Source organism: Cryptotermes secundus, unplaced genomic scaffold (genome assembly GCF_002891405.2).
Source record: "Cryptotermes secundus unplaced genomic scaffold, Csec_1.0 scaffold779, whole genome shotgun sequence".
Lineage (NCBI taxonomy): Eukaryota > Metazoa > Arthropoda > Insecta > Blattodea > Kalotermitidae > Cryptotermes > Cryptotermes secundus.
Genome location: NW_019737096.1, coordinates 1,819,236 through 1,843,542, shown reverse-complemented (window position 1 = coordinate 1,843,542; position 24,307 = coordinate 1,819,236). Strand labels below are relative to the sequence as shown.

At 40.3% G+C, this 24,307-nt stretch overlaps 1 protein-coding gene across 1 annotated transcript in view; it reads right to left on the bottom strand.

Moving 5' to 3' along the window:
* Window positions 1-1,192: 1,192 nt before the first annotated feature.
* LOC111870198 overlaps window positions 1,193-24,307 on the bottom strand; it is a 196,856-nt gene continuing 173,741 nt past the window's right edge. Inside the window, exons 4-6 of the mRNA XM_023862286.2 lie at window positions 9,541-9,677; window positions 5,219-5,324; window positions 1,193-3,606 (exon numbers count right to left, since the gene is read on the bottom strand). Coding sequence (XP_023718054.1) covers window positions 3,504-3,606; window positions 5,219-5,324; window positions 9,541-9,677 — 346 coding nt within the window. The 3' untranslated portion in view covers window positions 1,193-3,503. The remainder of the gene's footprint in view (window positions 3,607-5,218; window positions 5,325-9,540; window positions 9,678-24,307) is intronic.

The following is a 24,307-nucleotide window of genomic DNA, read 5'->3' as shown; positions in this document are numbered from 1 at the left end:
ACTGAAGATTTTAAAAGTGGCAGTTCATGAAGGTCAAAATTGATGTGTGTGGGTGGCAAAGATGAGCTACGAATCAGACAAATAACAGCGAAGTAGATCCTGTTAGCAGTGACGAAGGGAACAATTGGGAAGACCTGTATGTTTTTAATTTTAAACTGGGTGCAGTGTGACAGCTACGTGAGTGTATACACCTGATGATGGCCGTTTGTGGCCAAAACATGTAGTGTAGAAGAAAGCAAGACGAAAGACCTACAATAAATTGTTACACTTAGGACGGACTTTATATCATATATCGTATAGAGTGTAACAGGATGCTTAAATATAATATTGTAATTCTTACAAACTGTCACTGTTTTGGCTGAACCGGTACTTAGAAATTCAAAGCAAATGGAATAATTTCTCTGGAAGCAAGCCCAGAAGAGTCAATTGATTTGAAATTTTTTAGTTTTCTGCTCAACTCTATAAATAGCATTACTAATAAAAATAACCATTTCACAGAACGTGTACTCTGTACAAGATATTCTTATAACTATTTCAAGCTGCACAATATGATAGATCTTTCATTCTTTCTTGCTTTTCTCTGTAAGTTCTTTCCTTTCCTTTTTATGTCCATCTCCTGAGTCCATCAAGTGGGTGACACAAAAAAGAAGTTATGGCCTCCATTCCATTCTGGAAATTAGGGTAACAAGGACTGGCAATTGACAACTGAAAATATGAACCAGTAGTTAAAATGCATGTCCTTTCAAAGGATTATATGTGTATGTTATATTGTTATAGGATAATGCTACCTAAATTTTCGTAGGATTACACTCATCATATCAGTTTAAGATGGAAGTTAAGTTCAAGCTCATTTATGATTCATTCCACAGAAAAAATGAGTAACATATAATGGAAGACATTTCAGACTTTACCTTTGGTCTTTATTCATGAGGCCACCAAGTCTTCTATTAAATAAAAGGGGCTTCCAAGAATTTACTAATTCACAGCATTTTACCTCCAGATTTGTCTTTAGAAAAGTGTTGCAACTCTGCATATTTTAAGATACTTTATACAAAGCACCACAAGCGCCTTCTCACTGTGAGATATAAGGAAGGGAAAATTTATATTACTGAATGCCCTCAGATACCAACAATTAACAGTAAGAATATTCAGTGATGAAATTTACATATTGGACCTACACTCATAACCACAGACTGGAATTAACAAAATTGGAAATTGTGTACTCCATAACATATTACATATTTTACCAGCAGCACTCTCTGAAGGCCATTAGATTACACAAAAATAGAGACAATAAAAAGGAAATTAATGAAAGCCTCCCAAATTAAATTCCAAAAATTCTGTAGAGGGTTTGTGGGATACATGGAAAATTTCATTTACTCATATTATTATATGCAAACTGGGCTTTTTTATGGATTAATATGGCTGAAAATCAGAATTCCCTACTACTCTTGGTGAAAGTCTCCTACATCGGATTTCAACAATAACTAAAAAGCAGTTGGTAAATCATGAGGGAAAGGGTTGAACAAATTGATCTAGAAGTAATAATCTAGACTTCTATTCAGTAGTTGCTCGATTTGAATGTTGGCTAGGATACTGGTTATCCAGACTGAGTTTTTCCATAGTTCTCTCAGTCCCTACAGGTGAATTCTGGAACAGTACATCGATTAGGCCATGAGTACTTCCTTGCAAATCCTTACAAATTCATCAGTTATCCAACCATCAGACACTACATGATCTCAATAATGAAAGCTTTATTGAATAATCTATGAATACAAAATATGAAAAATCCATTTATGGGCTTATATAAACCAAGCTTTATTAGAGATCAACATGGCTGCAAATCATAATGGTCTAACAACTTTTATTTAAAAGTCTCCCATGTTGAGTTTTAAGAAAATCTGTCAAGAGATTCAGGTGGCAATACTAGCTTACGAACAGACAAATATGACCTCCATATTAGGTGTTCCTCTTTAATTTGTAAAGAATGCCTAATATTGATACAGTCTGGTTTTATGGAGCTTCTGAATGTATTTATTTTATAAACCTTAAATCATGGTGTTACAGCTTCTTTGGCAGTAAGTTTAGTTAATGTATCTGCAAGTAGTAACTGTTGCACATACACAGGGCCCATAGTAGTTCACGCTATAGGATTGGCATGTATCTTCTTCCAGAGTCTGTGAAATTCATACAGGCTGCAGTCATTACAACTGTATTTCAGTGTCATTATTTGAAACATTTAAAAGTTTCTGAAATGATGTAAGATTTGAAATTGTCACTGTGAGTGATCCTAATTGCAATTAGTTTTGAACAGTCAGCTGTATCAGAATGGAATGGATTTCCCTTTTGGAAACTCTCACTGTCATGAATTAATGACGATTAGAGTGACAGTTTATGAAACAGAAGTATTGTCTAGCTGCCCAAAGAAAATATCATTGCTTGATATCTTCCACTAGAATTTAGTATACAAACGTTCACTTCCGGTACATACGAAAGCATACAGGTTTTCTGGTGCTAAGAACCATGTCACGAAGATATGTACAGAGCATGTGAGATACATTTTTGAGCATCTTCCATTTTGGCACTAGAAGAAGTCTTTGGTACCTAGTGGTTGGACTTAGAGCTATACTACAGTATATGCAGGGGTGGTATAAAAATATTTGTAACACCCCTATCAGAAATACAATTTGCATACATACTTTTCCCTTAACACTTCTAAAGGAGAGTAAACTTGTTTTTCATTCATAGTGCATTGGACTTCTCAGGTCTTTAACGGAAGGAAGTTGCAGATTTGTTGCAAGGAAATAAAGATCAGTCTTGGATTTGTCAGATTCAAATACCCACATTTAAATAAATCTACAATCTTAATATATATTATAGTATCTGACTTTAACTCCAATCTTAAGACATACAGCAACAGTAAAACACAATTCTATTTACAGTCTTTGATTAGTCCGAAAATATTCCGTTTGTTATCGTATTAGCAGAATATTAAAAACATGTAAATTTTAATGAAAGGCCTGAAATTTCATGTCCTCTGTTCTGTCTTTTACATTTAGAAATTCCTTCTCTTGTGAAATTGGTCTTTCTTTTATTTAGGCCCTATCTGCCAGCCTACCTGAAAATAATAATGTCCTTCATATTTTTTTAAAGCATTTCAGGAAAGTAATAAATTTTCATTTTCATACGATTTCACTTTAGCAGTCTATCTTTATCTGTTTAATGATAATTTTATTTGTCTTCCACATTGCCTTTATTCTTTTGCAGAAGGTAAAAAGATCTTCTCTAAAAGAGTTTAAAATGATCAGAGATGCTAAAAATGCTGATGCACATGAATTTGTAGACTTTGTATCATTCTTACAGCAAGGAAACAAATGTTGGTAGCTGTTTCCTGTGAACTAACTGCTGCTGGCTGAGGAGCTACTCAGGTTCTGATTGTTGTCACTGTCCATGCTGAAGCCCTCGCTCCAGTTGCCCGAGTCGAGCGCACGGGAGGGGGCTTGTCACATCTCCAAGATCACGTCCTGGTCCACCAAACTATCAGACAGGCTGTCATGCATCGGTCCGGGCAAAGAGTCATCAATCACTTCAGGTATGTCCTCAAACCTGCAAAAAAGGAGGAATGTTTTACTTTGTGACAATAGTGAACACACCTGTGCTGGCAACTCTGTCAGACCCACATGACTCATTTCTATAATAGAATAACAACAATAAATTTAAACACTGTCGTACAAATGGTTTACAGTTTGAAAGTGTCGTGATCAGGAATTTCTTGTTCAACATGTGGCATCATCAGATATAAGTGGATCAAAGCCAGATTTGATCTAAACATATTAATGTACATCTCATGCACCATATGGCACCCAGTTAATGCCGAATTATTTCATATGGATAGAAAGCTGAGTTTTAAGAAATATTCACAAGATTCTTTTCCTTTCAAAATATAAAAAAAATACTTGTCCCTCTGCGAACATGTAACTGATGGGGTAAGATGACGAATGAAGTGACTGCAAGACACCATAAAATAAGGTACCCCCACAATACTAACCCGGTGATCATAAAACCGAATTAGAAACCATAATTTCATTATTATAATTTTGATCTTATTACAGAGTTTAAAAGAAGTTTTGCAATTTTTTAAAAGTTATTTTAAAAGAGCACCGATGATTTTGAACCCTCGTGTACAATCATTTATACTGTCAGGAACCAGGGTCAATAATTCCCAACGCCACTGTAGTTTTCACCATCTCCTATTCTTGTCCAGGGACCACAATGTCCATATGGCTCTTCATAACTTGTATATTCCAGCTGTCGGCACAGATATGGGACCAGATGGAAAACAGGCGTGCTCAACCACATATATTTCCGAAAAGCCACAGTTGTCCTAGTTCTGATAGTAATTACATAAAGCACAGAAGGAATAAACAGAAATATGGGTCGTTACAGTGGCAGAGTAGCTCAATTTTGAAGGCATGATTATGCGTGGCATATGAGCGTGTAAGCAAAAAGATAAGGAAAGAAAGCTGACTGGTAGACTGACAATGTGTTTTTCACACATGGTAGTCCCTGAACTGTCCATCAGTAAGCTACTCTTGTTCTGTAATGGAAGACTAAACTTCATAACTAACTCAGCAAAGGTGTGTCATAAACACTTAGAACACTCAGTTTAAAGAAGGGTTTATGGAAACTTCTGCACCTATATACATTTAAATTATTACTTACTTACTTACTTAATGGAGCTGAGCCCTTATTGAGGAGCCGCCAAGTCTGCAGCTACTCAAGAATTTCCCAGCATTTTATGGTACCCGATGGTTCATTACCGTGTCGCAAGAGCCCTCCACTGGTCCCTATCCTTAGCCAGATCAATCCAATCTGTACCATCCCATCCTATCCCTCCAAGATCCATTTTAATATTATTCACCCACCTACGCCTTGGTCTTCCCAGTGGTCGCTTTTCTTCTGACTTCCCCACCAACAACCTATATGCACTCCTCTTCTTGATCATGCTAATTATACTTGGAGGAGAGTACAAGTTATGAAACATTTAAACTGTTATTGTTATTAATAAGTTATTATTCTTTAACATTTCAACGTTTGCAGCACAATCTACCATTCTAGCCACTAATGTGTAGCAGTCACTAATGAAGTTATTACTTCTGTGGAGATTTTGTTCAATACGACTTCTTCTTGTATAAGTGGGACCAGTAACGCCACTCACCTATCATAACTCTCCTCCCTGCTCTGAAGCAGCGTGTCTCTGGTCTCGAAGAGAGTCTTGCACGTGAGTAGGAGGTATAAACTGGCCAGCAGAACCAGCATTATGCCTGCAAGAAGACATAGCACGATCACTTGCTTAAATCCATCTATGGAAAGGTCCTGATACGTTAATAAAACGTAGTTGAAGACTAACGGCCTCAAATCTGACTGTTTTCTATCAACTGTGGAGGTATAGAGACTGCAGTTTCTAGCCCGGAGATCAGATAGCATACGACGGTGTCAAGGGTATATATGATACGGTGACATGACGGTAGTAGCAAGGAAAGGGGAGGGGGGATAGGAAATGGTTCTTCAACCACTTTGCGATCAGATAGTACTCCAGCTTTTGTCTGTAGAGTTTCGAGGAAATTGCGGTAGCCTGCCAGGCTAGACGTCACAAGTAGAGATTCGAACTTACGCCACCCGAATGCAAGCAAACTGCTGTACGGCTAAGATGTTCAGCTAATTAAAATATTAAGGTACTTATTTGCCCACATACACAACATTAATGGCTAAGACTACTACTGAATGATTCATAGGATACTTAAGGACCCTGAATCAACCGCATAAATTGGCCAGAGTCGAATAAAATGTCGGAAGGAAAATACCATGGGCTATGTGNAAAATTAATAAAGGTAATAGGGTAGAAGGGCCGGTCACGGTAGCCGAGCGGTCTAAAGCATGTACTGTCTTCGCTCGCTCGGAAGCCGGGATCGTGGGTTCGAATCTCACTCAGGGCATGGATGTTTGTGTGCGTTTTTCTGTGTTTGTCTACAGGTAGAGGCCTTGCGACGAGCTGATCACTCGCCCAAGTAGTCCTACCGTATGTGTAAGATCGAGAAAAACCGAAGTGAACGGAGTTCCTGGAGGTAGGCCTAGGCCCACTGGGGCTGTAGTGCCAAGGAAAAAAAAATAGGATAGAAGGTAGAGTTTTTACTGAGCTTAATTAAACACTACCCACCAAGATGTATGGGGGAATGGAGCTGTACTCCACGCTTTCTTATCCTCGGTGTTTGATGGAAGCAATAGTCAGCTTCAGTCTCCGTCGCTTTACCCTCGAGAAAAACAGAGTCCGATGTCCATTCAATAGGAGGATGAGTGGGACTCAGAACTAATATAGAAGCTATGGACAAGAGAAAAATCTCTTACCCCTGAGAGGAACAGAATCACAATTCTTTGGCATCAAACTAGTGTCTAGTCACTACGCTGACTAAGCTATTCCGGCTCCTGGAGGCAGGAATTGAAAGAAAATGACTTCTGGATATTATCCAATAAAGGTAAGGTAAAGGTAAATTTGTCAGGTGTTTAACTACGTAATTAAGCACTACGCCGTGAAGGCGTATGAGGGAGTGGATGTAAAGATCAACATTTTCCTGAACTTTGCACTAACTGGAGGTGAGTGGTCAGCTTCACGTCCAGGTCGCTTTAGTCCTGGTACTCATTGGTTAGAAGTCCAGTTGGGCCTCCGAGCCGGTCTGGAAGACGTGGATAAGAAAAAATTCTTGAACCTATTGGGACTCGAAACCTGACCACTAGGTCGTCCAGGCAGTAGACAGTCGCAAACCGACTGTGCTATCCCGGCAACAGATATTCCACAGTAAAGTGACCTTTCTATCTACTTTCATGAAAACAGGTTACCTTATTCCAAATTAAGCCCATAAAACGTACACAGACAGGCAGTAAGCAGCATTCTCTGAGGGTATTTACATCTTGCAGAAGAACTAATTTGATGGCAGTCATTGCAATTGCACGAACGGTCTCCATGGACCGAGTCCTATGATCTGTTTGAAATGCAGTATATATACAGACACGAAAGCATGTATACGAGTAGGAGGAAGGATCACTATCTCGAATGCTACCAATTAATTGAATCACTGGACACAAACAGCGTCATGGAAATGAGATGTAATTATACAGAGAGACAGAACATGTTTTATATAATGCTTGCAATTTCGTCGCAAATTTTACTCTAGAGTCAGAACAAAGTGGGGCAAAGTGGAATATTTCAAGAACAAAAGCAGAAGAAGAAATATACAGTGATCAGCTTGAGAGCCTTGAAACTAAAGGGAAGCATACAACATGCTGGGAGGAGTTTGTCTTCCTTATGTAAAGAAATCGAAGATGTTAAATATTATTTTGGGCACCAGTGAAACTAAATATTGGACACATTATCAAAAATACGAGAAAAGTCTCAAATACCACGAAGAAATTTTCTTTAGAAATAGCATTAATTTTAATAACGGATTTCATTTAAACCGTAGTTGATTCCTAACTTAAAGTAATAGCAAAGAGGAAGGAGATGCACATAGAATGAAAACTAACCTAACCTTGCCATAAAATCAGGACGCCCTGGAATGCTAACGAACGGCATAACCCTTCTTCATGACAATGTGCACCCCCACACTGCCAACTCTGTGAGGAATACACTACAGAGATATGGTTGGGAAGTGCTTCAACGTCCCCCCTACAGCCCAGATCTCTCCCCATGTGATTTTCACATTTTTGGAGACCTGAAGAGAGACATTCGTGGACATCGGTTTGCATCGGACGAAGACGTGTGTGGCTGGGTAAAGATGTGGTTCCGTAGGCAGCCCACAAGCTTTTTCAAGGATGGGATTGACCGTCTTATCTCCTAGCGGGATAAATATATTAACAGTTTTGGAGATTACTTCTGAGGTAAGAAATGTTCTTTAATATGTTTTGGCTTCTGACCCGTTTTCATTTGACATATATAAACATTTCAGCAGTAAGTTACAATTGTTGTGAAAATACAAAATGTGTAGGAGGCGTGAAGTAAACCTCTGCAAATTCATAACGTATACTATCGTTCTGAGCTGTCAGCTATTAACTCGACTCTTTTCGCTTCCATTGAACAGAAGGATGCTTGCAGCTGCGAGTCATTCTGGACACTGCGATATTCAAGCTGAGGAAAGTCCTTCCTCTTAACAACAAATGAGGCTCTGCTGTCAAGTCCGTAGTGTTTTACAGACTGAGCTGTTCTGAATTATAAAAATATTATACATGTTTTCTGGGTGACTCGGGATATAATCTGACTGGATGTGCAAGAAGTCAGAAGCCCTTGTTCGATCCTAACATTTTCCTCTTTTTTTTTTTTTTAATTCGCATAGTGGGGGGGTGTAGTCCAGCTGTGTCCACTCGGCACGTCGGCCCCTGATTGGCCTATTGTACTTGCCCCTGGTGATTATGATAATGGAAAATTTGATGGAATGAAGATTGACAGGGGAAACCCATGTACTCGGAGAAGACCTGCCCCAGAGCCATTTTGTCCACCACATATCCCACTTGACTAGACCCGCGATCGAACCCGGGCCGCCACGTTAGAAAGCCAGTGACTAACCGCTTGAGCTATGGCGCGGCCTAGCGTAGTCCGTAATTCAGTAAAAGAATTTCATGAAGTACGAATCTATACTTTACAAACTCTGTTATCTGTTTTCAGTGTTAGTTCGCATCTGCGCCCAGGTCAACGTATGATATCGTTCGGAAACTCGCATGTACCTGATTTCCCCACGCCGTGTTTCAACATAATGTTTGAGTGCAGTGTCCAGAACATAGCAGAAAGTGTGATGCCGTGTCGGAAAATCATACAAAAGGCTTCCTTACAAGCCGCCCGATAGCAGAGACTCGAACGTATTATTCTACTCAGTAATTTCTTGTCATGGAACATCAAGTTTCATGTCCGCGGAGCTTCCCAGCGGACAACGTCTGAGTTCCTTTCATCCAGTTCATATAAAAAAAAGTATTTAGCTGGAACCCCTTTCACGCCTTATCCAATCTGATTTGTACTGGGGAGATCCTGGAATAAAATCTCGAATCGCATGCCTGCTATAGGGAGGGGAAGAAGGGGTCTCATGTATTTCTTCAGGCCCTTCACAGAATTTGGGACGTTTCAGTCTCTATAATTGTGTCATATTTGCTTTATTCCAAGAACTTTTCTAATTACCATTCATTTAGCCGCGCCTTAGCTCAAGCGGTTAGTCGCTGGCTTCCCACCGCAGTGGCCTGGGTTCGATCCCGGGTCTGGTGAAGTGGGATCTGTGGTGAACAAGTGGCGCTGGGGCAGATTTTCTCCGAGTACTTCGGTTTCTCCTGCCAATCTTCATGCCACCAATTGCTCCACAATCACCCTCACCTATCATCTGGGGCTGGTACAATAGGCCAGAATTGGCCGCAGTACAAGGGAATTAGTCCCTCCCCACTAGCAATAAAAATTACAAAAATATCATTCATTTCTGTGTAACTGAAACAACACGAAGATTTGCGTACCTGCGACAGAAGCGAGCCACAGTCGATGTGGGAAAATGAAGAGCAGGATTGAGAAAGCGACGTACAGAAGAGTCTTCTTCCAGCGGTCCAGCCACAGCACCGCGTCCCAGCACCGATAAGCCGGACTGAACTCGTTCCTGCATGAATGACATTACGCTATAGTACCTCTAGATAAAACGGTTTGTCAATTACCACGTAATACTCGTACATAACAAGAATATACACTAAGAGCCTGGGATAGGTCTATGTACTTACCGTCGGATAATTTAGTCTAAGAATATATGGTGATACTAGTGAGAATTATTTAATAATAATTACACTAATCAGTGTTCAACCTACGTTCTAACTTAAGCGGCCTCCGTAGTCTAGGGGTAACGTTCCCACCTCATGACTCAAGGTACGCGGGTTTAAACCCGGCGGAGGTCGTGGAAAAATTCAGGGAACAAGTCCTTCGGAAGGGGACTTTAAGCCGTGGGTCCCGTGTCGTAGATTTACGGCACGTAAAAGATTCTCATGTCTGTAGGAGACCTCTGAGCAAAATTAGGCAACAATTTCCCGCTCACGTAGTTTCCACCGCCTCTGGTAGATGGGGGAAATATCAGGTACCGACGGCCAACCTCGTTGGCTGAACGGGACTGATAGCACGCACCAGTACCGGTAGGGTATGGGGACAGTAGAAATTAAAGGGGGACGCACAATGGACCAATAACTGGTCTAAGTGCATGGGGAAACCCACCCCCTCTAATAATAATAATAATAATAATAATACGTTCTAAGTTACAGTAGTAAAGATTCATACTACTTTAATGTGTCAGGTGAAACAGCCTTTCGTATCGTCACTGTATAATTGCTAACATACAAAAGTGGTTTCCTGTATAATTTCTATAGATATCTGCGAAATATATCCATACGTATTTCACATGGTGTATTACTTTATTACAGTCTAATACAAAGCTATCTAGCCTCAATATGTCTCGTACGGTCGTCAAACTGTATTTCATTATAGGAAAAGAACACCAATTTTAACAAAATGTTACAGAAACTCACAATAAATGGTACTAAGTAGTTCCCACCTCAAACGTTTGCTGTACTTGTGTTGGTGTTGGTAAGAAATTAAAATCGTAGGGTGGCCTCTACTTATGTTTCGTTCATTATGATTCGTGGATTGATTCAGAGATACTAAAGGCAGATGACTCACATATAGGATGCTAAATTAAGCCTGTATTTCATTGCAAAATACGAAAAACTGGCTAAACACGCCCATCCTTTCGACCCTGTAACCGAATGGAGGGCCAATGAAACTTCATCCGTCCGTCCCTCTGTACGCATGAAAAAAGGAGAGGTGCTCGAAACGGATTTCCATGAGAACTTACTTTGAATTTTCTTAAAATTGAATGACACATTCCAAAGCTGGTTAAAATCAGACAAATATAACGGGAACTTTGCATGGGGAGATGGATGCTATTGTGCTCACTAATATCGGGTGTTCGGATGAAAGGCATCAAAAATAAAAAATTTATATCTCAGAAACTAATTGTCATACACGTATCCGGTTTATGTCGTCGGAAAGGAAAACTCTGAACTTTTTTTTTTAATAGCCGGCTTCCGCGCAAGCGCTGCCATATTTTTTNGCTAGGGGCTCTCTGTTCACCGGGCTTGTCAGGAGAGCGCAGGTGCGAAATGTGGAAGGGGAGAAAATGACCACAAAAACCCGTGGACCAATCGCTTGGCCTCCTGGGTCGCCAGATTTGACCTCAGTGGATTCTTTTCTTGTGGAGTTATGTGAAGAACATTGACTACCAGGTTAAGATCAAAGACCTTCAACACCCGAAAGCCCGCATAAGGGACGCCGTGGTTACGGTAGCACCAAACATACTTCAAGCAACGTGGAACGAGGTCGAATATCGTCTGGGTATTTGTCGTGGTGCCACCAAGGAAGCCCACATTGGAATTTATTGGAAAGTTATATATTCAGAAAAAGCTCTGATAGTTTCCCTTTGTAATGGTGTAACACATAAATGTGTATAATACATGCTTTCTGAGATATAATTATTTTATTTTTGATACCTTATATCCGGACACCCTATATTTATCGCAAAAGCAATGAAGAAATGAAACACATATGTTACGTTCAACAGACTTCTCCGTAAGTCTTATCGTTCTCGAGAAGATTAAATAAAAGTAACGTTAACCGACCATTTCCTAACTTCTGCATCTATCATTCAACAATTATCTTCTGAACAAACACAAAGATTGCCGAAGAACCAACAATGGTTTTCACAGAACACGCGAAGATTACCGAAATTTCTTAATCTCAAAAATAAATAAATTATAATTTTTCTCATTCGAATTCATAGTGTTATGTATCTGAGTGTGACTATAGACGGGGTTTGAAATGGTGGCTTGATTTATGGGCCACTTTCCAGGACTTATTATTACATGCCTATCTTGAAGTATCAACATCCAAGATAATAAGCCTAAATATTTCTTAAATTAGTGGGGAAAGGAGCAGATTTTCAAAATCTTCAGTCGCATAGAATCAAACAGAAATGAGTTGATACAAGAATGAGCACAAATAACTGTTATACAGCCATGGGGCGCACATCATAATGTACACGTATCTCTGTGTCCGTGCAGCTTTCACAGCGATTTTCGCTAACGGCGTTCGGTGTGGATGATGGATCAAGAGGGACAGACTAAAATCTGTAGTGTAAATGATCTACGCCTCTTGTCACTTCGAGATCAAGTGAAGTGCGCTATGCTACGATTACAGAAAATACTCGTAATAAGAATACAAAACACTTCTGGTGGTTACTTTGTTCTTCTATCCGATTTTGGCAAAGTAGCATCAATACAGGAGAACACCAGGGATACAACACCTTGTAGTCCGTTGAAAGCCAACCGACGTTTCGAAGGAACATATCGCCTCCATCTTCAGGGACGAATAAGCCAAGCAAGATACCAGAGTGAAAGCATATGGCAAGCCAAGTGATTCGGCTTGCCACCTGCTTTCATACTGATATCTTGCCTGGCTTATTCGTCGTTGAATATGGAGATGTTCCTCCGAAACGTCACTTGACTTTAAACGGAAGATATTACTGTTCATAACCACAGCTGTGAGAAAACTCAAGACGTATTTGTATCAATATATTTCGGGTCAGTACAGAGACACGACTTCACTCACAGTTTCAGGACTATACGTTCAATGGTGGCAGGATCAATCTTTTTCTAAAGTTGGATTCACTGTCATAATTACCGATGAAATTAACTTCAAAATATGAGGCTAGCGTGACATCAAATGACAGACGTTTTCCACCGGGCTTCGTGAATATCAGCCCAGTTCATTCAATAAAGCAGAAGCGCGCATGAATACAGACAATAAGCATTACCCTACAGACCACAAAAACCCAAAAGTAATGAAATGAACTGTCCAGTAGCTATTTGCATGGCCCACTCTGTGTACGTTTCAGAAGGAATGCAAATATTTGCCGCTGTCACAGGGCCGTTGCCATGGACACACAAAAGCATTCTGAGTCATATAATTTAAGAGTCACAAAACACAAACTGACCAGTCGACACAGCTAGGCTCGTGGTTATTAATGGGAACTGCAGCGTGCAGTCGCATTTGTTGCAGAACAGTTTCATTGAACAAACAACTGATAACTTCCAGTACATAAATCCTAGAATGAAATTGAAGTGGGTGTATTCATGTAAGAATAACAAATATTTTACGGGTTGCTATAATACACGTATTATACTCTTGAAATTACTGAACAACTGTTAGAGAAACGTGAGAAGTTCTCGAAGTTTTTTCACAGTAGTTTTTAGTAGTATTCCAACAACAGTTTCTCAAGTCAAATCATCTAAAGTATAATCTTGTCGACTTTGTTAATGGTGTGTAAAATCGTTGAAACATTAAATAGCTATCTAAGCAACACTGAGTATTCTTTCAGAAACTGATAGTTTTTTTTCAGCCAATTTAAGGGGCCCCAGTTATTACAGAATCGAAGTACAGTAATGTCATAATTTAAGTCCTAAGCCAGTCGATTACAGCTTACAGAGTGACAACGTACTTCAAGGTGTAATACAATATTATCCTTCCACCTAGTTCTGTGTTCTAAGATCTCTATCCAAGAGTTTCTAACCACAAATCTATGTGCATTTATTGTTTCCCCACTGTACATCATTGTTCATTTCACCAATTTGTTGAAGCAGTAAAAAGGTAAAATTTTCCTTGTGCTTAACTCATTAAGCCTTTCACCATGAAGGCGTGTGGGGAAGCGGATGCATAAAGCCACATTTTCTTGAACTCGGCACTAGCTGGAGGTAAGTGGTCAGCTTCACGCCCCGGCCACTTTACCCCCGGTACCCATTGGATAGGAGGTTGGGTAGGCCCCAGGGTCGGTCTGGACGACGTGGAGAAGAGCAAATTCTTGACCCTGCCGGAACTCGAACTCCCACCCCTCGGTCGTCCAGCCCATAGTCAGTCTCTATACCGACTGTGCTAACCCGACTCCATTTGTTGAAGCAGTACTAAAAACAATTTATTTAAGGGGTTAATACATTCAGAGTAGAGGATTTCAACCTTGTATCCAAGATATCCCAGACACTCAAAATTACGCCAAAAACAAACTCTGTGGCCTGTAGTCCGAAAGCAAACTATGCCGACCGAGCGACCGCCGCTTGCCGGCGAAGTTAGTGCCAACTTTAGTGGATAGAGGATGTCGCGCGGTCAGCGTAACGGGTCGATACGGCTGTTAATTTCGATTTTCTATACCGGAGCCGCTATTACCTTGAAATATCTCCTCAATTATCCTCACGAGGCTGAGTGGACCCCGTTCCAGACCCGCTACTTCTCAGAAAATCTGGTAGCGCCGGGAATCGAACCCGGACATCTAGATCTGTAGGCAGGAACTCTGACCGGTAGACCGGTCCAAAATATTGCTATGTCTTAAAAATTAGAATCTAGAATGATAACACCAATTTATTCTCTTAACCACACAAATCGGAAATTACAGACTACAGTACAAGAACGTTTCAAGTTATGCCAATAACTGCGCTATTTTTGGAGAGTAAATCGGTTGTGAGATCCGCAAGACTACTTGAAAGGGGAAAAGAACTGTCAGGGGAATTCGACTGTCACAAGATGTAACTCTCTTCTTTCATTTTGGTCATCGGATAGCCTTCTTCCGGAAAATTCCTCCTTGGTGCCCTCCCAGTTGAAGCTTAAAATATATTTTTCCTCTTACTATATTCATATGCCTTGCATCCGTGCCTGAACTCCTGTTTAAGATTTTCTGACAAGAGTATGTTTGGTGTGCCGGTTGCCATCAATTCTGCTGTGGCGGAGATAAGTACAATAGCACATAGAGCGTTAATTACCATGTTTACTTAAAAAGTTTTTAACTCCCTTCGATTCCGTTACAAAATACGTCGTTCGTATATCGCAGTGATCATTCATTCAACCCACGGTCCCTCACACCTCGCCTAGGAATCCGTATTATGAAACGCTTTAGAAATATTACATTTACAAACTGACGCTTCCCTCTGGTGTTTAAACATGTAACTTAATTTTTGACTCATTATAAAGTAACTCTATAAAGGACTATTGTCTTCCGGATGTAATGCTGTATAATCGAGTAAAGCCCCTCGATATTTCGGAGGAAAATACTACCACCATTTTCAGGGTCGAATAGTAAGCTTAGTAAGAAGTAGGCGGAGGTGAACTTCTACCGGACTACATGGTTTTACATTATAGAAAACAGTATTCTTTATAATCACTGCTATCAGGATCTCAAATCCAGCAAAGTAATTATTTCTTAGAAGCTACGCTTTATGAGCAATACATATAAACAATCCCTTTGCAGCCACACGTTGGACGCCTGTTTTTATAACTAATCTCAGGGATTTATGATGTTGGGGTTTAATGATGTCCTAACCCTCGATGCCACTCGTTGATTAACAGAATTCTTCATGACTAGCTCTAATTGTAAAGGCATTCAGTAAGTGATCTCTTTCAGGCGTATCAAGCCTTGCTTATGCAGGCAGAAGGAGCACTAAGATTACTCACTCACTACGTCAGTGACTATACAGTCGTTCACCACTAGCTACAGTTCATTTTTTGTCACTATTTACACAACACACACGTCACTCTACATTTTTGCTGTTCAATTTTTCATAAATATACACTCTGGACTGCGTATTTTCTTCCGTATTCTCTAAGAACTTAAAGTATAAGGAGCGTGCCTTCGAAATGTTCTGATGTTCCAAAACATACAGACTCCTTCCGTAAGGAATGACTTCCCTCACTCGCTCTGATTTGCTTAATTTGGAAAAAGAGGTGGTCTATAAATTTACATTTGTCAATCAACTGTGCGTATTAATAAAACTGGGCACTAAGTTGCAATTACTTCTTCAAGAGCTCAGTAATTTAACATATTGTGACGTGGATGGCGCAACAGGAAGTGGGGGTCAAATGAACTCTGCGTCTTGCGAGTGATGTCATCTACCCCCACTCCTTCCATCAGTACGCAACGCTCGGTGGGCGCTCCCTCCCCCACGGTGATGTAGTGGGGGATACCGCAGTTGCTACGTAGCAGGAGACAACTCTCGACAGCGTTGCCCAGCATCAGCGTTTCAAGACTTGTTGAAACACATGTTACGAACATCTGCTGCACACAGGATTTCAGAGGCTTCGCTGTAGTGATGTGTCAAAATTCTAAGAAAAGCAATTTATTTTTAGTAAACATGGCATGTTAATTATACTACTTTCATGTTACTCATTAAACTGTGTAAATCATACTGAGTTGATATGGTCTCTTTACTCCTACGTCTCAACAATTATTAGTGATTATTCTCAAGAAATCATATTAAATATTTTCAATAATTAAATATAATGGGAGCACGCAGTGGCGTAGTTGGTTGAGGCAATATGCTACAAGCCTGAAGGTCGCGGGATCCAATCCCGATTAAGTATTTTTTTTAATTTACTTAATCCTTCTAGCCTCTATATGGCCCTGGGGTCGACTCAGCCCCTAACAAAAATGGAATATTCTTGATGGTATAGTGCGGCCGGCGCGTAAGGCTGACAACCTTGCCACCATCTATGAGCCGATTGTCTACAAAATGTGGGAACCTCAACATCTCACAACCCTATGGATCTCCACGGCCTGTTGCAGGGATACCTTTACTTACTTTATATAATTTGTATTTTTTTCCTACTTCTTGTTCCCCTTGACCTTGCTGGCTTGATGATGACATCATCTTTCAGCAGGTGTACAAGACTTCCACGGGGATAGAATGTGACTGTACTTACAAATAATGTGTAAAATTTGTTATTATTTCTAACATGTCCAACGAGAGACCTACATATAAAGTTAAAATTTCGCTATGGAACTTAGTAAACCTGGACTCCGTTCATTTGTTACGGTTTACTCCTATCCTAGTTACGTGAAGAGAGATGGCCAAGTTCCAGCGTTTCTCTGAATTCTACCAGTGAGATCTGCGGGCCACTTATGAAAAGGTTCATTTAAGCGACAAATCACAGTCTAGAACTGATTACACATTTCAGATACAATAAATATAGACTATCGCAAGAGCAGTGTTAGATTTCTGCACCCACCTGCAATGTTCTCGCCTCTCAAGTTCTTATTGTCTAATGGTACATTATAACATTCTGTTGCACTGCATAGATCTGACTTTGCGTTTTGCTTTTATGCAGTCTATGTGCAACTTCGGTTGCTATTCACTCGTCGCTTTTCTTTACTGACACTATATGTTTCTATCGTGATGGCCAAACATCAAACAACAAACTCCCGCCCCAGCAAGAACATTCAAGACAACCACAGCCAACATACCAAACAAAACCTAAGACAAATACGTGCAGGCCAAAGACACCAAAATTAAAACAGATGGTTGATCCATCTAACCAGATACAATCCGAAGAAACCTCTTTTTTCACTGGCTCTAGAGTTCTCTTGGGCCCTGGCCTCTGATTTTCAGTTTCATGATCATTTTACAGAAGGTAGGACTCTTTGGACAAGTGATCAGCTCGTCGCAAGGCCTCCACCTAAACACAGGACAACATGAACACAGGATAAACACATACACACACCAAATATCCATGCCTTATTCGAATTCATGATTCTAGCGTCCGAGCGAGCGAAGACATTTCATGCCTTAGACCGCTCGGCTGCCGTGACCGGTCCGAAGCAATTACATAAGATAAACAGAACAGCATTGCAGAGAGCTTGTGATTCCTTCATCACAACAACCTGTACATCTGGAGATAGGAGTAGCCGGTTAGGCCGAAATATGTAGTGTCACTACGGAGAAAACGATGTGTGAATGGCAACTGAAGTTGCACATAGACGGCATAAAAGCAAAATGCGAAGTCGGATCACGTGGTAATGCAAGTTTCCGGTGCGACTACTGCAGACAAGAGAGGAACAAATATTCGAGCTTTTCTTCAGATCCCTTACATAAATACTATCAACACAGGTTTGCCTAGCAGTAGAGCACTAGATTCTTTATTCGGGATGTACTCGGTTCGAATTATGGCCAGGACACTGGCTATTCTGACTAATGTTTTTCGTGGTTTCCCTCAGTTCCTCCAGGTAAGTACCGGGATAGTATCTCATAAGGTCACGACAGCTTCCCTCCAAATCCTTTCAAAACCATCATTCATATATCATCTTATTATCTGTAGATATATAATCTCGATAATGAAGACGTCAATAAATAACACACGACGCCCTCTGTATCAATGTGAATCTGAGTCCAGGCAGTTTCCATATGCGTTTGTTGCACTTTGACCTTTGAATTCTCATTATATACTTCATGAAAATATCCTAAACTCAGAATTTCGTGGCTTGATTTGTTTGGTTTATGTTCTTGTTATGGCCGCTATGATTATTAAGATTCTTATTATTACGATTTCATTCATTCGTTCATCAATGTCTCTACAGCTCTTTGCTGGGCTCTGGCCTCTTCTTCAGTTTCGTAATCTTTTTACACAGAGAGCAGTATTCCTTGGACGAGTGATCAGCCCGTCGCAAGGCCGCTACCTGCACACAGGTTAACACAAACACAGAATAAAAGCGCACACAATGTCAGTACTCCTTCCCTATCCCAGAAAATACCTTCCTTTAGTTTTCTGGCAGATAACGTTTTGAACTTCTTCGCCTTGTTTGGTGAATATATGTGTGCGTCCACTGCTTTGACAGCTCTTCGGTTTTAATAGTCACCTTTTACGATATAACTGGAGATTCATGATCATCTTTGTGATATTTCTCTAAAGAAGTCAAAGCTGAAACCATTCTCTGCGTTTTGTGCGCGCCTGTGAGAATTTTCGGAACCCATCCTGCACAAAACTTGTGATAGCCTGGCCTAACTGTGATAATCTCGTAAAGAACAGTGCGTGGAATTTGTGGAAATTCATATGAAATTTCTGAAATTGTGAAGAGCCATCTTTCACAATTTCTTTTTTTCAACACTTTCGAGTTACATCATCGCTCATTACAGATGACTGAACACTTCGCTGTTCATCTTGAACATTTGTTTGCCCATCTTTGTAGATTTTACACCACTGTCTTACAGTACCTTACTCATTACATTTGGACGTAAACAGCGCATAATTAACGATAGATTTCCGCAACACTCATGTTTTTAGTGTGAACAAAGCGGATAGTAGCGCAAATTTCGCAGCTGGCGAAATTATTAATCGCAGGACACATCATAACTCTCTCTGTTGAGATAATAACAAACACTAGGAGACCATTGATGTGACGGTTTACAGGGCATGCGCGAGTTCTCACCCCCGTTCCTACATTATTTGCCTACTTGCATACTTTGTGAATAGCCGTCGTATATCATGCCACCTGAACCCATCTCAACCACGCAATTCGCAAATCCCTTCCATTAGTAATACAAACATTACAACCATTCAAACTGCTGAGGCAAGACCTTAATATTGCTTGAACACCAATACCAATCTTCACGAAATTTTGTAAGCTTACCATACCACACGAACCATCTCAAAGGTATATTTTAAAAATATCCTCCCCATCGGTAATACCAACATTGCAGCCTCCAAAATATAAAGTTCTTTTACTTCATTACGCATTGGTTGAGGCATTATGCTACAAGCCAGAAGGTCGCGGGTTAAAATCCCGATGAGGTCATTGGATTATTTTCATTTTACGTAATCCTTCCAGCTGCACCATGACTTTGTGGTCGATTCAGCTTCTAACATAAATGAGTACCAGGAATAACCTTGGAATATTCTTGGGGGTACAGGGCGGCCGGCGCGTAGGGCTGACAACCATGCCGCCATCTATGAGCCGGTTGTCTAGAAACTGTTGGAACCTCAACATCTCCCAACCCTGTGGGCCTCCACGACCTCTTACAGGGATAGCTTTACTTACTTCACTTTTACGCATACATACAGAGTGATTCACGAAGTTTTACCCCGGCTTATTGCACATATTCCTGGGGTTATTTCCCGCAAAATTTCCTTATAAACTTGTGGTCAATTTTCAATAGTCACAGAGTAACAATAGATTTTCGAAACGCATCATTGTGAACGCAGCGCTATGCTTCAGCGTGGGCGACCATACGTTCCAGTCAGCTATGTCAGCAGATAAGGTAGACCGGTTTGAATGTTGCGCGTAGGTAGATAGGCAGAGGGGTTCATACGCCTGCGACGCATTGTGTTGACGTGCAGGGAGACATTTTTGAAAATCTTATGTAAATCCAGTCGTCTTCTAAAGCACTACAGTTTAAAGGAAACAGATTGATAGAAGGGTGTAATATGCAACCATTGGTATGTTTACAGAATGGGATGCTAAAAATAATGTAATTTTGTAACATAAAATCGACGGAAAATGTTGCACAATGCAGAATTAAGAAATTGAAAAAAAATGGTTTTCAAATGCTTCTTTCCTAAAACATTAACGATTTAAAAAGTGTTTTTATTGTATTTCTAATTTGTTTTGACTGAAATTCGAAGAAGAAAGGATTTTTCGCCAGTTTTCAAATTACTGTATCTCTTTAATTATGAGTTGGATACCATTAGTATATTAACATTTTTTGTTCCAAATTACCTCAGGAATGCCCTCCTTAAGTGGGGGTAAAACTTCGTGAATCACCCTGTATTAATATTTTCTTTCTACTTGTCGTACCAGAACTCGAATTACAGTTAAAGGGATGGATTTTATTACTTCTTCCCATAAGTCATTTTTTTTCTGTTGCTAGGCGTTAAGGAGAGTGTGTTTTGTTTTCCGTCTTCAAATACACTATCATCTGCATTCATTTATCCCAGTTTCTTTTGGACGGTTGTGCTGAAGAACAAAAGTAGTAAAGTATTGCTAGCCTTGTATACGGAGATTCAAGCTCCTTAAACAGTAATAACATATTACTACTTAAGCTGTTTCTGTAATTTCTTTACTACTACTACTACTACTACTACTACTACTACTACTACTACTACTACTACTACTACTACTACTACTACTACTACTACTACTACTACTACTATACTACTACTACTACTACTAATTCCGCTGCTGCTACGACTTCTGCTGCCATTGTTATCAACAATACCACTACAACTACCAATGGTAAACTTATTCTTTACTGAGGTTAGGTAGTTTTTAAGCCATTTGGTGCCCCAAGCGATCCAATTTCACGCTATTTCTAAGAATACTTGGAGGGAAATCACAAGTACAAGGAGAGCTTGTACAGAAAACCGACTATACTTTTGCTCTTCCGTGTTAGTTAGAATGAAGAATGCGAAGGGGAGATTTAAATTTTTGGAATTTGAAGCAATAAAGCAGCAGCGTAAAGACAAAGAACACCCCTGTATTGGTACTGTATGAGCTGAAGTTAATTACATGCAGCCAGTGCGAAGCGATGTTCAACTTCTGCTGCGCTCTCATCTGTTTCCCCAGCAGTGACAAGGAACGTGAAACTAACCCTTCCATTTAACCTGACCACGGTTTGTTTCTAAATAAAGTTCTCTGTAGCATTTCTGCAAACCCCTGAGGCACCGTTGTAGTTCGAGCTAGGGGTGTGTGGGGGTTGGATGGCAATTTATACTTACAAAAACGTTATATTTACTTTCACTTATTCTTTAAACAAATACCCTCCGTCCACTGCAAGACATTTTTCATTATAGAAATGTTCTTTTCATAAGAGTAGCAAGCAATGATACACGCCTTTACATGTCAGTGTTAGAGTGACATAACGGACAGTCTTATATTTGGCTTAGTTTGAGTACATCAGCTTTAAATGCTGCACAAAACGGAAGTATCTTAACATGAACTCTAGGCATGACATGGATGATAAATGAAGGGGAATAATATATACATGAAGAACAAGAAATACTTCATGGAAAGGAGATGAGCAAATTTTGTTCTAAACTTTTTAGTTTCATTCATTTTCTTGCAGTGTAGATAACCTGTTTCGAAATGGCGACCGTCAGACTGCTGCCTGCAATAAGGGTCCATGTCCTACATTTTGCTATGGAACCTGCCGTTACTGTAGGCCCTGCAGGAATGAGCAATGAGTCGTATTTATTTCTGGATATAGGCCTGTGATACCATAAAAGGTAAAGTTGTCCATGTGCTATACCAATTAAGCACCACGCCATGTAGGCATATGGTGGAGTTGATATATAAATCCACATTTTCTTAACAAGAATAGTAGATGGAGGTGTGTGGTTGGCTTTACTTCCCGGCCGCTTTACTCCCAGGAAAGCCTGTGATATTCGCGATACCATAAAGAACATAAAGTCTTAATTAAAATTTTTGGTTCCTGCGGTTTACTTAATTTGTAAACAATAAACATATTAAAATATATCGAAAAATCTCCTTGGAAGATCTGTTCTTGTAAGGGAGGATGACATTGTCGCGTAACAATGCTTACACTATACGTTCAGGTCTGAAACAGATTTATTTGTCCCTTATTCCTCTTATCAGTCGCTTGGCCCCTCGGCATTCCACCGTCACATACTTAGTTCCTTGTTGCACTAGGGTAGTTGGGTAAATAGGAGAAGGAGAGACCACCGGAACAATGACTTGACTGGCATGCTACTGTATGCTGCCTTGTTGCAGAGCGTCCCAACAGTACCTCGGCTGCTGTGGATGGAGGAGACTTTTGATTACCGTGACGTTGACTAACCGATCACAGTGGCCTCACGATCTAAGGCATTACCTGCCTTCTCCCGCTCGGACACTGAGATCATGGGTTCAAAACTCACTTGAGGCATGGATGTCTGTGTGCGATTAATCTATGCTTGTGTTCTGTGTGTAGGTAGCGGGCTTACGACGGGCTTATTCCCCGTCCAAGGAGTCCTACCGACTGTGTTTAGGATTAAGAAACTGAAAAAGCGTCTAAGACCCTACAAAGGGCTGTAGATAGATAGATAGATAGATAGATAGATAGAAATAAACTGGGGCCTCTGTGATATTAAGATCTTAGAGAAATAGGCGATTAGGGAGTGAATTGGACAGAACCGGTCCAGCCTATTGCTCAACAATATTTTTGGTTATCACTTTAATGAACATTTGCGTTGCGCAGAAGACGAATATCTAGCACAGTGAAAGCGAACCTATGGGACGGGTGCCAGGAGTGGCATGCGAGACGAATCTCTTTGGCATGTAAGTTTATTTGATGAGCCGCCATAACTCGTGCATAAATGAAACAAATCGATCCTTCGTTTAAACAATATGCAAGGTTCAGCCAACTCACCCTTTGTTCCCAGAGACGCAATGCTCACAAGCCTTCTCAAGACAGCTCAGCGAAAGAGACTATCTTGTTTTCTGCCACGCTGTTCTGCATCTGGTTATGAATGTAACAATTGGCAACGTTTATCTGTTGCTTGCATCTTCATTCTTTTTTGTTGTTTTTGCCTATTCTATCCATATTTGCTGTTTATACTTCCTTCATAGATAATTTACTGTGATTTTTTTTTTAAATAATTATATTATGTTAAACACTGACTTTACAACAATGTCGTGTTTATCTGCCGCGGCACAAAAACGTTCTAGTGAAGGAAGTACCTACAAAAAAAATTATCCCTGTGCTCAACTCATTAAGCATTACGCCATTAAGACGTGTGTGGCAGTGGATATATAGATCCACATTTTCTTGACCTCGGCACTAGCTGGAAGCGAATGGTCAGCTTCACGCCCCTGCCGCTTTACCCCCGTGGAAAATGCCTGCGTTACCCATTGGATGGGAGGTTGGTTGGACCCCAGAGCCGGTCTGGACAACGTGGAAGAGAGAATTCTTGATCCTACCGGGACTCGAACTCCGACCCCTCAATCGTCCAGCTCGTAGCCAGTCGCAATACCGACTACGCTAACCCGGCTCCACAGGAATAGCAACAGAAGCTTAAAAATGGTGGACTGAGAAATGCGGCATGATTAAGACATAAGTGTTACGAGTCTTATGTTCTGGAACAGTAGCATTCAGAACTTCATCTCTGAAACGTTATGAAACAAAGATAAACGATTTCACGAAAAGAGCGAAGAACGAAAAGAACATACTCGTACTTCTCGCGAAGTAAAAAGCTTCAGTCGTATGGAATGTGGGAATGTTTCTTGGTAATAAAAATTAGTTGTTGCTAGTTTTGAGGTGTCGAAGATATTGATCAATATGGGGATCCATTTTGTGAGTGAAATATATTAAAATGTCGGTGGTCTGAATGTGTTGCGTTCCTTTTTTGGAGGTTCTCCAAACTGGAAGAAAATCCTTTAACGTGTAG